At 51.2% G+C, this 13,264-nt stretch overlaps 4 protein-coding genes across 4 annotated transcripts; all 4 read left to right on the top strand.

The window, feature by feature from the left end:
- Window positions 1–1,336: 1,336 nt before the first annotated feature.
- On the top strand, window positions 1,337–2,124 carry Pmar_PMAR018297 (hypothetical protein; the record flags this gene model as incomplete). Its single annotated transcript, XM_002766417.1, has 3 exons — window positions 1,337–1,411; window positions 1,622–1,897; window positions 1,948–2,124. 3 exons carry the CDS (start codon window positions 1,337–1,339, stop codon window positions 2,122–2,124), a joined length of 528 nt encoding a protein of 175 aa, XP_002766463.1.
- A 4,508-nt stretch (window positions 2,125–6,632) lies between these two features.
- On the top strand, window positions 6,633–6,831 carry Pmar_PMAR018298 (hypothetical protein; the record flags this gene model as incomplete). The annotated part of the gene is made up of 1 exon (XM_002766418.1): window positions 6,633–6,831. A coding segment is annotated over one exon (199 nt), but the record flags the coding sequence as incomplete, so codon positions are not given.
- A 1,491-nt stretch (window positions 6,832–8,322) lies between these two features.
- On the top strand, window positions 8,323–8,508 carry Pmar_PMAR018299 (hypothetical protein; the record flags this gene model as incomplete). The annotated part of the gene is made up of 1 exon (XM_002766419.1): window positions 8,323–8,508. The coding sequence occupies one exon, from the start codon at window positions 8,323–8,325 to the stop codon at window positions 8,506–8,508; it is 186 nt and encodes a 61-aa protein (XP_002766465.1).
- A 345-nt stretch (window positions 8,509–8,853) lies between these two features.
- Window positions 8,854–9,399, top strand: Pmar_PMAR018300 (hypothetical protein; the record flags this gene model as incomplete). Its single annotated transcript, XM_002766420.1, has 1 exon — window positions 8,854–9,399. The coding sequence occupies one exon, from the start codon at window positions 8,854–8,856 to the stop codon at window positions 9,397–9,399; it is 546 nt and encodes a 181-aa protein (XP_002766466.1).
- Window positions 9,400–13,264: the final 3,865 nt, after the last annotated feature.

Here is a 13,264-nt window from a genome sequence, read left to right on the forward strand (position 1 = left end):
CTATACAGCTACATCATGAAACCATGCCGTTAATAGGGTTGTGATTCGACTCGAAAACGAACCCAAGCTCAGTCCAGAAGGCACTGAAATATCTCACTGTTGAATGGCAAGGAGTCAAAAAACGGGTATGACGCTTTTCGAACGATGCAACGAGAACACATCCAGGTGAGTCAGCGCATCGTCTTGGAGCACCAGAAAGACCCACTTCGATGAGCTACCTGCACCTAGCGGGGTCTCAATCAGGGCTAAGCCCCGTGGAAGCAACGCAGCGGATAGGCGCTATCCGCCCGGGAGACACATGATCGATTCATTGCTCGTCTTGGTATTTGGTGGCGCCCCAAGCCGCTGTACGCAAAGCATGCTACGATCATCCGTAAATTCCCTGTTCTTCCTTCTATGCCTCCGGGAGAGACACCGGGGCGATTACCCGTCTTCGAGGAGCTCATCTTAACGGGAGTCACATGTACCACATGCGTGCACGGTGCGTGATACGCGTGCGGAATGCTGTCACGCAACACCGATCGAGGTTTGTTGCGGGCGTCGGGCACGCAAGTGACTTTTTCCCTCATTCCTGTCACGGATGGTACTTGAATTGAATGACATAACTCTTCAGTGGTGATCATGTCATTCGTCTGAGAATCCCCAAGCCTGTTCGAAATATAACTGTATAGCATGTGAGCAACCTAGGGAGCGAGGGAAATACGATAATTGTGCGCTTGCACGTTTCCAAGAGTGAGCGCCAAGGGATTGCGCCTCCCCTTGGACTAGGTATGCTTTGAAACGTCACTTACTAAGTAGAGCAGCGCTTGGATGAGCCAGTAGACTATCACCAGAGTGAATCCTTCTAGCTAGCGTATAGATGAGGTGTTCCTTCCTCTGCCCACAGTCATCCGCACAGATTGTGTTCAAGCATCGCAGCAGATTAAACGCAGTCTCCCTTGCAGAGTTCGATATTGATGGTGTCAGAACCATCTATGGTTGGCCATACCGACCCGTCCAGTTTCTTGAGCCCGAGTCCGTCGGGAACTTCCAAAGGATCCGAGGTTGATTCTGCTCCATCCCGGCCTCCGTTCCTCTCTGGAACTCGTGAACCCGAGCCTTGCTCGCCATGCACATTATGTGGTGGTGAAGTGATAGCTCCAACGAGAGTGAGTCGGGCATCCGAATCCTCTGATTGGTATCTCCCTCGATTGTCTGAGCCATCACAATAGACCCGTCTAGAATCTACGGCTGAGTTCGGCTCCGGAATGGTGCTAGCCTTTGGAAGGTGATAACATCTACTTTCAGCGGCGTCGAACCTTGGCTGTGATCGGAGAGAAGAAGCGTAGACGGACTGATGGCACCAACCTTCTCGATGCTCTTGTATCGAATGCTCGAGCAACTTCTAACACAGCTGGAAGCTCAGGAGGATGTAGGTTCGGGACCAGGCATGTGCCTCTCCCACACGAATGCCTTCTGTGTGCGTCTCGTCACCGTTGCGCGTTGTCTCGGGTGCGAAGTTATGCTTCTGGTATTTCAGACTCGACTTCTTCTGACCCCGAAAAAATCCGGCCAGGGGAGAAGCCCAGCGAGGGAGCTCGTTGCTTCGTCTGCGAGCGGGTTTATCATACCGATTGTGCAGATCTGCGGCCTACCGGCCTGGATACACGAGAAGCGCTCGGAATACGAGGTCGTCCTCGAGCCATTCGACTCCCCTCTGAACCTTGGTGGAGTTGTAGGTATATTCTACTCGTGCGGTAGATGTCGGAAGAAAAGACAGGAAGCATACCGACTCGCGACGACTGGCAACAAGAGCGTTCCCGTTGGTCCGGAATATCAAGCGCCCGAGATTCCCAAGCTCTGGTGTCAATCGTTCGGAGGGTGGAAGCGTGGGCATCCAGTCGAGCAGTCGAAATGCGTGAGTATCCGTTCTGGTCGCTTTGTGTATGGGTGTATTGAAAGACTTAGGTTTGGAACCCGAAGCTGGCTGAGGCGAACGGCCTCACAACAGATGACATCGACGAGTTCCTGGAGAAGGCCGAGGACGTGTGGCCCACACAAGCCTTTGTTCACATCGAGAGAGGAGCGCGGCGTGGCAGCAACGTCGAGGAAGAGATAGATAATGGCTCGAGGCGTTCAAGGTGAGGCGACGGGATCCACTCGGTGGGCGTCGGATGGAGCGTCCGTTCCGAACGGACCGTTCGTTTTCAGTCGTCTTCACAATCCTCTGGATTTCCCAATGGATTACCGAGCGCCGTTCTCGGTTGATGCGGCATTAGGCGTGTTACACTTAGCGCAGTAAGTCGAATATGGCTAATGGTGAAAAAAAGATGAGGCGCTTTCAGATATAACTGTGACAAAGCACTACAGCTACTGGGGTGCCCTGAGTTCTACACGCCGCCAGGTAACGAAGACGATAGAGCGCAGCGGCAAAGCATCATGACGGTCAAATTGAGCCTGCCGACCAAGCCGTACAACAACAAGTGGCGACCCAAGGATAGGCGGGGACGAATTTCATCGGTAAGGTCGTTTGAAACGGTGGTTACTCGGGCCACATTCCTTTGCCTTCGAGAGGACGTTACTGTGGGGACGCGAGTGTAACTGTGGAAGGTGATTGTGGAATGCATCATATTCAGACACCGCATCCCCAGAGAACACGGCGCTTGTTGCCACCACTTTCACCGCAGTTATCAGCAGTGAAGAACGGCGTTCGAAATGATCATAGCAATTTCTTCATCGGTAACACACTCTTATAGTATCCACTGTTCATCGTGTACTTCTTCGTAGCCTTTCTCCATTTACCATTATTTGTTCATTTCTGAGGTGTTGTGTGGTGCAGTACGGTTCGTCGAATCCGAAAGCGGAACCCGATGGAGAACGAAATAAGATTACTCGTCGAGTAGTACTCGAAGCTACACATGGTGTACTTGGCAAAGTGACATTCGCGTGCCACTTGACGATTCATTATTCACGCTGAAGGCTTTGGCCCTGTACGGTTTCATAATGAAACTTTCATTCACGGGCAGACCAGTTTTGAGTACGGTGAAACGAGTACTGTGTGTCAAGGTACGTGCAGAATGCACCTTAGGCTTGATGACGATGTGGTAGTTATTCGTTTTTAACGAAGTGAAGCTGGACTGGTGAGGCAGATCCTATCGTTCCACTTTGGTTGCTTGTGCAACCTTCGTGCCCTTGTGCATGCGTGTTAACCAATCATGTGTCTCCTGGAACGGCGCACGTTCCGTGCCGTAGGGCTAAGCGGCGTTCATAACCTTTCCGCTTCAACGCCAATTCACCGCGTTCCGAATACAATGCTTTTCCCCAGGGGAAATTCCCCTACACCGCACTTCACAGAACAGAACTCAACTACACATCATGTAATAGCTAGTTGCCCCAAACCACAAACCCGGAAATGTGCAGACTAGAGCTGTAGTAGTATTTGGCTCCCTGCTGTGTTGACCACCTGATCCCCAAATGCTGATCCGTCTAGCAGTAGAGTGGGATACTGAATCCCGATCTCCAAACCTCAGCAGTAGCTGCGATCAGATAGACAGATCAACATGACCAGTTAGTAAGCCAAGATACAACACGGCAACTTTGAAATACTGGTACTACGGCGTAATCCCCAAAACTCCCCAATACGTACATAACCGGTCACTCATGGGCCACGTCCACAACTACTGACTCAAACCACGAATTAGGTTTCGCATACCCAGACCTCACCGAGCCCGTCGACACTGTCGACTCGACAGCGAGTGAAGATTACTTCTCACCCCGAAATCGTTCATTTCTTCACCAATATCTGGCAGCAACTCTCTCCACGAGGCTGTGCCAGCAGTTCTGATGCTCTGGGTAGGAAGCTCCTCAGGAAGCTCCTGCTATGAACCACGCCCCAATAACGTACACACACGTCCTACACTGAGCCGCCGAGATCTCTTATACCCAGTTCCACCAAATCACTCAACTGGCTCATCAACGGAGTCATTCCTCTTAGGGGGCCGATATCTCGTCTACTTGCTCGTTCAACCCACTTCATAGACTCCGCCAATAGTGCCATCACCTCATTATCGGTCTCCGCACAGAAGCTTGCTGAAGCTATCCGGACATTGCATACCACACTGCGGAATCCAGAATTCCGCAAATACAACGTGCTCAGGATACGTGATAGCCTATCACTGATAAGAGATAACCATCAAATACCTAGTGCTTAGGAGGGGACTAAATCCCAAGTTGGGATTCCCAAGCCATAGGCTAATTGTGCTCAGAGCATAAAGCACGACCGCAGCGCTTGAGAAGTAGATAGGGTGAACTCCGCGTCGCTGAACCTTCAGCTTGATCTCGACCAGGGCGGGGCATAGACACCGACTCTAAACCCATTTTCCCCCAATCATTGGGGCCCGATGCATCTCTATCACTCCACGATCTCATAACGTACGGCGAGTAACATCTCAATATGTAATTCCCTTTCATCAACTCAGCTCTCCATTTCAAAAAGGAGAGCGAATGCTTGAGGGACCAACTGAAACGAATCATCTCGTTTCTCACATATCATCCGTGACTCACGGACCGTGACACCCTATTGAAGCAAACAGGGACCGGTTAACCCGTCGGTAACCTTGGAAAAATGTGTGCTATCTGGTTGTCATCAACCGACACATGAACAAACTCTATTTGGTACCATCTGCCAGTAACCTCATCGTGTAAGGCCAACTGCTGAGCAATACCCTTCAGGCTTTTTCAGGAACCTCGACCGCAAACGGAATGCTGCTAGAAGCGCCACGACAGGGTCAGACTGACATGTAATCATCGCACTCGCAGGAATCCGACTTGACCAAATCCGAATAGCTACCAAAAAAAGATAAGAGTTCCCAAACTGACTGCCACCGACAGTCACCTATAAAAGCACCAATTTTGCAACACTCATATTCATCCGGAGGGTCAGAGTCTCTGACTCAGAGAATCATGATATAATCCCTTCTCCTCTTTTGAAGAGCCCTCCCAGACCAGTTGGGCTCACATCAACCAATATAGACCATTTAATTCCTTGCAATTTATCAATGGGGGATGTGGTTTGATGGATGATCGATAGTGGGGCCCACTAAGTGGGCCTCACGCACAGAGTGTGCGTCACAGTGTGATTGCGTGCAATCACACTAGGGACCGTACTTCTCATGGTGGTGGTCTCCTAGCCTGGGGCAAGTCAGTCCTAAATGTTACTGAAGTCGACTGTGGTTCTACGGCGGAATGTTGCTGGGTGCTCGTGGCAACTGCCATCGGTAACATCTGGCAGATGCAGTGCATCCTATGCGCCTATCGTCCTCCTAACACTACTCATGTCGAACACTGTCTTAGGGGATCCTTTCATAAGATCACGGCTTTTAAACCTATTTGCGTGCTGGCCGTTGGTGACTTCAACAAGCATGGATAGCCTCTTTTCGACTACTCGGAGTCTGGGTCTTTCGCGAATCGTATCGACTCATATAGACGGTGGTACTCTTGATATGGTCTTCACCAACTCTGATACCCACTGTATTAAGGCCAAAGCTGATCCTATTGAGGCTCGTATCTCGGACCACTTGTGTGTTGTCACCACTATTCCCATCACACTGACGACGGACTCATCTCGGACCACGCGACCTGGCTGGGACTTCAGGGTAGCTGATTGGCCTAGGTTCCGTACCTATGCTTGCTGTAAGTTGAGGAGAAATCTTTTCTCAAATGGTTCTCCCGATAATGCTGTTGAGCATCTGCAAGCAGTACTCCGCGCTGGTTTACGCAACTTCGCCAAAGAGGTTCACATACCTACCTACCAAAACTCGGTGCCATGGTGGGACGAAACCTGTACAAGTGTTTTTGCCTCTCTGCTGAGAGCCTCTTCTACCGATTCTCGAGATTCGGCTTTTCAGCTCAAAGAAGCTAAGCGGTCTGCCTACTGTGACTCTGTTCGCTCTAAGCTCGTTGGTGGTCGACTTTCGTGTAAACAGTTCCATCGTCTCGCTAAAGAACTCGCGCTGAGCACCAAAGCTAAGTCTTGCGCTATTCCCCCTTTGGAACTGAGCCCTAGTGTGCTCACAACTGCGCTGGCGGAGCACTTCGAATCCAAGATGATACCCTCCCCGTGTCCGACCCCTTCAAACTTGGTGATACTATCACCCTATCAGGGTTGCTGACGCACAATTTATCACAATCTTACGTGTTGACCCTTGTGACGTCAGGAGTGTTTTTGGCGATGGCGCTGACGTTGGAGATGGCGGGCCGCCATTGACGGCTGCAAGGGGCTGGAAGATCAGCCCATGCTCGACCTCTGCCAAGCTCGCCAACGGCGCAGTAGTCAAGCTCAGTGGCACTACCGAGGTCACAGTGCACCATGATGGTCGAGACTATGAGTTACAATTCTTTGTTCTCCCTGCAAGCGGTGCCTCCACGGGCGTGGACGCCTCCACGTGCATCCTTGATGTCCGGTCCATGTGCGCATTGAAGGTCTCTCTGTGTTTCGCCGAGGTATCGGGTTCACGCCAGGTCATCGTTCGTACTCCTGTCAAACCCTCGGGTTATTCTTCGTCCCCCGACCTCGCACAGGGTGGCTATCTGAAGTACGTGGCGCTCGCAGAGGAAGACCTCCCCATCACCGACGGTGATCCACCGTTGTTTAGGAGCGCGAGCACGTGGTTTACCGCTGCGAACGAGGCACTGATGAGCTCCTGACTGTGGGTGGACCCGCTCAGGCGAGCGCGTGCGCCGGACGCGCGGCGAAGTTGGGGGAGCAATGGCGTCAGGTCAAGGCTGCCCCGGAATACTCGATCCGTCTGCGACCCCTTGCTGACAGCGAGGCCAAGGATTGCCCTGTTCAGAGTCATACTGTCAAGGTCCGATGGTTATCGTCGCCGCTGGTACGGCAGGGGCCCGTACATGACTACTCTCGAAACCTTTTCACACGTCTGACTCAGACGGTCTGAGTCTCTCTCAACAAGAATCCTATCTGGGGGAACTCGAACGCTTCTAAGAACGCGGTTGGTGGCAACCCCTCTCTATCGAGTAAAACGGCGAATAGTCCTGCCTGCCCGAAGCTATCACCTTTCCGGTGGTACAAGGCCAAAAAGTTTGTGTCGACCTACGACGTGGTATCGCAACGGCTCCGCCGAGTTCATATCCAGGAGCCAATTAAAGTGCCCACTTTTCCAAGTCCAAGTGGAGGGAAAGAAGTCCTTTCCAAACTTGGAGAAAAAACGTCTATTAAAGTGAAGCAATGTCCAAGGGGATATCTCCAAGTACTTGGATCCACGCGCAGAGTCCTGTTTCCAATCCAAGTGAACACTTCCACGCGAGCGCGGATTAAAGTGCGCGATTTCCATGTTCCGGAGGAGGGTCATTTTTCCACCAGTCGCGCGACTCCGAAGCGCAGCCCGTTTTTTCCAAGTGCACTAATAACTCGATAAACTACGAGAATATTGAACAAAAACGATCCTTCATCAACATGACCTTTACCAACATGTTACTTATAACAAACTCACCTCATTCCCTACCCTCAGTGCTCTCGTCAATCCTCTGATGATGGCCTAAGTCGGCAAGGAACTTAGCGCAAGACAGGTCGTACAATCTAGTTTGCTTGGTATGCTCAATTCTTGCGGCCTTGCGGCCTTAGTAAGTAGTTAAATGTTATTAGTCGACTCGACTAAGTCGAGTATGAGTACATTGTGTGAGTTTCGGGCATGCCGCACGCAGCGTGCGAGCGGTTGCGTTTTCCAAGCACCGAACTTTTTCCAAGCTGTGGTTCATTTTCCACATTGCTACTTTAAATTAAAGTCTTTAATTCGATGAACCTCGCCCGGGAAAACGTCTTGGAAAATTTGCCCAGAAAGTCGACCTTTCCAAGTAGCATCACTTTAATGGAGCGTGGATGGGAAAACCGACCCTTGGATGTGGAACCTGGATTTGTCGCCGTGGACTTGGAACCCGGAAAGGCTTAGCACTTTAATTGGCTCCAGGAGACTCATACGCAACCATCCTCGCGCAGGTGCGCGTTGCTCTAGCTGCTATTTCGTTCCGAGCGCGCGCGGAGCAGCTACCTCTTCTCCGTCGCCTCAGTTTTTAGTAAAAATTGAAAAACCGTGAAAACTGTTTGCACTCTCGACGCGGCCACCGCTTTCTGTGAGACTGTACGATCATATAGCGGTCATAAGGTCTCTCGGCCGTCACTTCGGGGCACGCCGACTAGTTTTCGGCCTACGCTGCGGGCCGGCTGTTCTCCGCGAAGCCCTTTCTTGCCTGATTGAAGCCGCGTTGTCAGCATGCGGGTCCAGTGAAGGTGACCTTTCACTGTTTCACTGGGAGTATGTGGACGATATGTGCCTCCTGGGTGACCCTGTGGCGGTCCGCAACCTTCAAGAGCAGATCGTTCGTCTGGGAGGACAATGGTGTTTCGAGTTCCCTGCCAAGAAATCTCACTCGTTGGACTTCTCGGCTACGGGAGAGGTCGAGGAGCTTGCGGATTTCAAGCACCTTGGGGTTAGCTTCAGGCTACTGCCCTGAGGCCAGGGATCACTGGTGCTGCGTTGCATCACTTCTTCGGACCCAGAGGTAACGGTCTTCAAAGAGAACCAAAAGGTCACCAAAAGGTCTCTCTTTCGCGCCGCCGGTGCGGCCTATGATCCACTGACTCTCCACGTCGACCGGTGCCTTGCTGCCGATTACGTGAGACGCATCTCTGGTCGATGGAAAGCTGGGTGGGACTAGGAGGTCCCGCTAAATGCTGATGAAGCGAAGACCCTTACCGCCTGTCTTCGTGTTCTGGGTGCTCCATCTTGTCCCTGTGATCATGAGACTTCTTTCGCGGCGACAATTCTGGAGGTCTCATGCGACTCGAGCCCCTTCGGCATGGGCTTCGTCGTCCATCTGGTGCATGATGATCTACACCGCACCCCTCTGGCACGAAGGGCGAGGTGCCTCCGAGGCTCCATGCTCAAATGGCACCAGAACCGGAAGGAGTTGTTCGGTCTGGCGGCCCATATTTTTGTTGATAGCCTGATCCCCGATTTCGGTGGCATCACACAGTGTGATTCACACCCCGCTTCCTCTCCGACTCTCCGACAGCCCTCTCCTGGCTCCGCGGTGGAGCCCGAGTCGGGCTGCCCGACCGAGTCGGGCCGAGTGACTTGCAAGCCCATCGAGCGCATTGCCATACCCCGTCTTTGTGATGCGATTGCGGATGTCCGCAAGGTTTGGAGAATGAAATACCATGTCGTACCAGCGTTGCTACACGTGGCAGCATCTCAAAACGCCAAGTCGGATGGACTCAGTCGGTTGACGTTTTCTTGGGGTATCCCTGAAAAATCATATTTGAAGGGCGAGGTATGGCCGGGGCTCGCCCGCCATTCGACCTGGCAGAGGACGCCACTGACCAAGAGCATGGAAAGCTATTAGGGCCTAATAATTAGGCTCAGCATCATCACCATCATCAAGCACCTCAGGTGAATCTACTGTCCTTGATCATCTAAGGGTCATCTGTTCGACGGGGGACGCCTCACAGGTTCCTCCCGATTTTCAACTCGGGCACGGTTCTCCGCCAAGAGAGAGGTTACATTCTTTACAATGGCTCTCCCCGACATCTGCCTCCGTCAGTGTGGTAAAATGTGCGCATGGTCAACCACATGTGTTGGTGACAATATGAAAACTCTGAGGAAAATTTGGAAAATCCTTGTTACTTTCTGTACACTAATCGTATATATTCTCCCAATTCATATATAAAATCCTATGATTAGCGAGGAAAATTTTGAGCCTAGCTGAGTCAAGCGAACATTTTTCGCAGCACTGGCCTCCGTTCTCAGGTTTCAACCCCTCCTGATGGACTCGGGGCGTGCCTTAATGGCACGCCCTTCATCACTTCTCCGACGTGGCCTTCCGACTCTCATCCTTTTCCCTGGCTGACGACGGCCCCCTTATGAAAAAGGTGAAGACCTCTAAGGTCAACGGCGTTGCTTCAACTCGCATTTGCTATTATGTCCCGACGGACACCTCTGAGGGGAGGCACTATGCGCATTCTCTGGTCGAGGTCTATCATAAGGAATCTGGCGGCCTGAATAGCCGTTATGTCCGTTGGTTGATATCGAGGTGTTTCTACATCCATAAGCTTTGCACTTATGTAGAATCTGTTTGTCGCGCATGTGAAGGCTGTCAGATGGGCTCCAAATTGGAGCCTCCAATCGTCGTTACTTCTCGACCGTGGATTCTGCCCGCTCTTCGCGCACTGCGGCGCGAGAGTGCTAGCACACCGTTTCTGCAGACCTCGCGGAGATGAGTTGGGACAAAAAGCGTCGCTACTCTGCGGTTCTTCTGATGACTTGCCATTACAGCGAATATTGCACTGCATCCCCTTTGAAGGATCAAAGAAGCCTCACAGTGGCCGGCGAAATGTCTCGCCTGTTTGATCTTCTAGGGTATCCCGTTCGCCTCCGGACGGACGGAGGGCCATGTTTCAAGGGTCGGCCTCTGGCTGAAATATTATCGTTCCGCTCGGTGAGTCACCGACGGTGACTCATCGAATCTCACCTCTGTATGCTGCCTTTTAGAATGGTCTGGCCGAAAGGGCGATTGCCAGCCTCAAATTTCTGGCCCGTCAGCTCGGTGATGAGAGAAGTTGGCCATCTACGCTAGGCCGAGTGCTGCATCGTCTCAATGGTAAACCTTTTCTCGACACTGGTCTGTCTCCTTTTGAGATTTTCTCCGGTCGTCCCCTCCGTCTCAGCCCTGAGAATGCTCTGGAGGAGGGCAAATTGGGTGCCAATGGTCACACTGTTCAGTCTCGCCAGGCTGTGCGTGATGAGATTGACCGCTTAGTTCAGACTGCACGCAGCAGCGTCTTGATGATGCTCGTGGGTTACGTCGCCGTGGCCCTCCTCCGGTCGGTACTGAGATCATCGTTTTTAACCTTGACACTCTGGGATGCGGAGGGAAATATGATCGCACGATCCACCCGGTGGATTCCACCGTGTCCTTGAGATTATTCGTGGCGTTGTCCTGAAGATGGTAGATACCAAGGTGCCAGAAGACCAAGTTATTCCCAGCATGATTAAGGAAACTCACTACGCTAATGTTCGTCCTTACTATCGCCCATTCGGGGGGCATGTGGTTTGATGGATGGTCGATGGTGGCCTCACGGCGTGAGGCTCACGCACAGGGTGTGCGTCACAGTGTGATTGCGTGCAACCATGTGTCAGCGTGTTTTTGCTCGGGCCGAGCAATGGCCAGTCTTTTATTCGTACAACCCAAGTCTGAGTCGTAGTAGACCCCATCCCATAAGATTTATGTCCAAGTAGTTAGTTATAGACCTTGAGACTTAATGGTATCTTCTATGAGTCGTGTTCACGAGGCGAAGCCCGGTCAAACTCTCACAGGAAAGTATCGCAACTACTCGTAATACAGTTACTGTGGGACAGTATTGTCGTCATGTGTCTCATCTTTGGCAGTCACCTAGCCCAGAAAGCACCAGGTCCATTCCAACGGGTATCCAGCTTGCCAATAGCGATCCAATATTGGTGTGATGCATCCGCCTTGGCTAAACTCCACCGTAACGGAGCACCAAATGCTCTAAGATAAGGTACAATTTAAGCTGCAAATGATAACCGACCACAAAAACTTCTCAGCCTCGTTGTGGATATGCAAACCTTCTCAACAAATAGGGAGCTCAACCATCTCCAGAATACCTTGGAGCTCCTCGAGCAGCAACGTTACCAACATACTCGCCTCGGACCGCAATAGTTCAACTATTATAGTTGGAACCCTACCTATCGGACAGGGAACAATACCTGTCTTTCGGAACAAAAAAACTTGATTTAAATCCACGTGCCAACCAAAGTAAGATTGGCAAACAGAGCCGTCTTCGAACTAACTTACTTGTAACGTCAACTAGCACACTATTACCATCATCAAAGCCGCGGTGACGTTCGTTGGTGGCCGCTAGGTGATTCACGACCGCTGAGCTGTGACTTGAGATTTTCAAAATTAGTCAATGTATGAACACCTACGATGAACCCAATCTTTCCTCCCAATTATCGTAGTAGTGTTAATGACACCTTCAACGCTTTTATTGAATCACCTCCTAAAGAACTGTCTATGTTTGGCTCTTTGATTGACACTGATGTGCGAGAAACGCGGCCTTTGAATCCTTCACCCTTATCAAGCATGATAAAAATAGGATGATAATTCTTGCCGGTTAGCTCCTTTGAAGATGGTGCTTTTGTCTCATATTGCACTGTTGTCATTTAGCAAGATGAGTAGCACTCTCTCCATAGTCATTTTCTCAAGTCGTGAATGCGTGTGATCTGTTGTAGAGGCTTTATCATTGAAGACTTGTGTTGATACGTCACGTATCATTAAGGCCCCATTAAGCCGATCACGTATCATACGGGACCCTAATGGGACGGTGAGTAGGCTCCCAAAATCGTCTGGAGTGCATGCTGAGAGAGGTCTCAAGTTCTATGTCGACCATTTGAGGATGCAGGTTGTCAGGTAAGTCTTGTCCCGACTCACGTGCGCGTCACATTCTTATCTACGGGTGCTCAAACCATGATGACTTCCCGCTGTACTCCTCGGCTAGCTTGCCTCCCAACACTGGCCCGGTCGCAGGTTCCCACCCAAAACTCTTCAACATGATTGCTCCCACTCTGCCGACTTCATCTGTAGCCATCGGACAGCCATCCTCACACAGCTGAGGATTGCACGTCAACATGCAGACAATCAGAAACAACCCGGTGGCAGGGGGTGAGCAAATTGAGTTCGGGTTTCGCAGTTGTTGTTGTTGTCACAACAACAACATCAAACGAAATACATAGGCTAGAGCATAGCTCAGAGTAACCACATTCGCGGGCGGGGGCCTCACGGACAAGTGTTCGCAGCACTCTATACTCCACAAGCTTCGTGTAGGGTAACATGCAACATGAATAGTCCCTTGTGTGGTGGAACGAGGTGTGGTTGGTGTATTAACCTAAGTTGGTTTAATGAAATGTTTATTTCTACGACAGGTCGCCCCTTCCCAGGAGAGACCCAACGAGGGCGCTCGAGCAACATCGTGTTCGTGCTGGATCCCGACGGCTACAGGATCGTGCTGAATTCAGCACGGCTTGTCATCTTGCAAGGGCATTTCTATCGAAAACTATAAGTGCTATTCCGTTGTATATCTCTTGCGTTTTACCATGGCTATTATTGATGTCTTTGAGTTCTTGAGTATTGTGCACGTGGGTACAATGAACGCTTGTAGTGGACTATACAGCTACATCATGAAACCATGCCG

This window comes from Perkinsus marinus, assembly GCF_000006405.1.
Source record: "Perkinsus marinus ATCC 50983 genomic scaffold scf_1104296972926, whole genome shotgun sequence".
Classification (NCBI taxonomy): Eukaryota; Perkinsozoa; order Perkinsida; family Perkinsidae; genus Perkinsus; species Perkinsus marinus.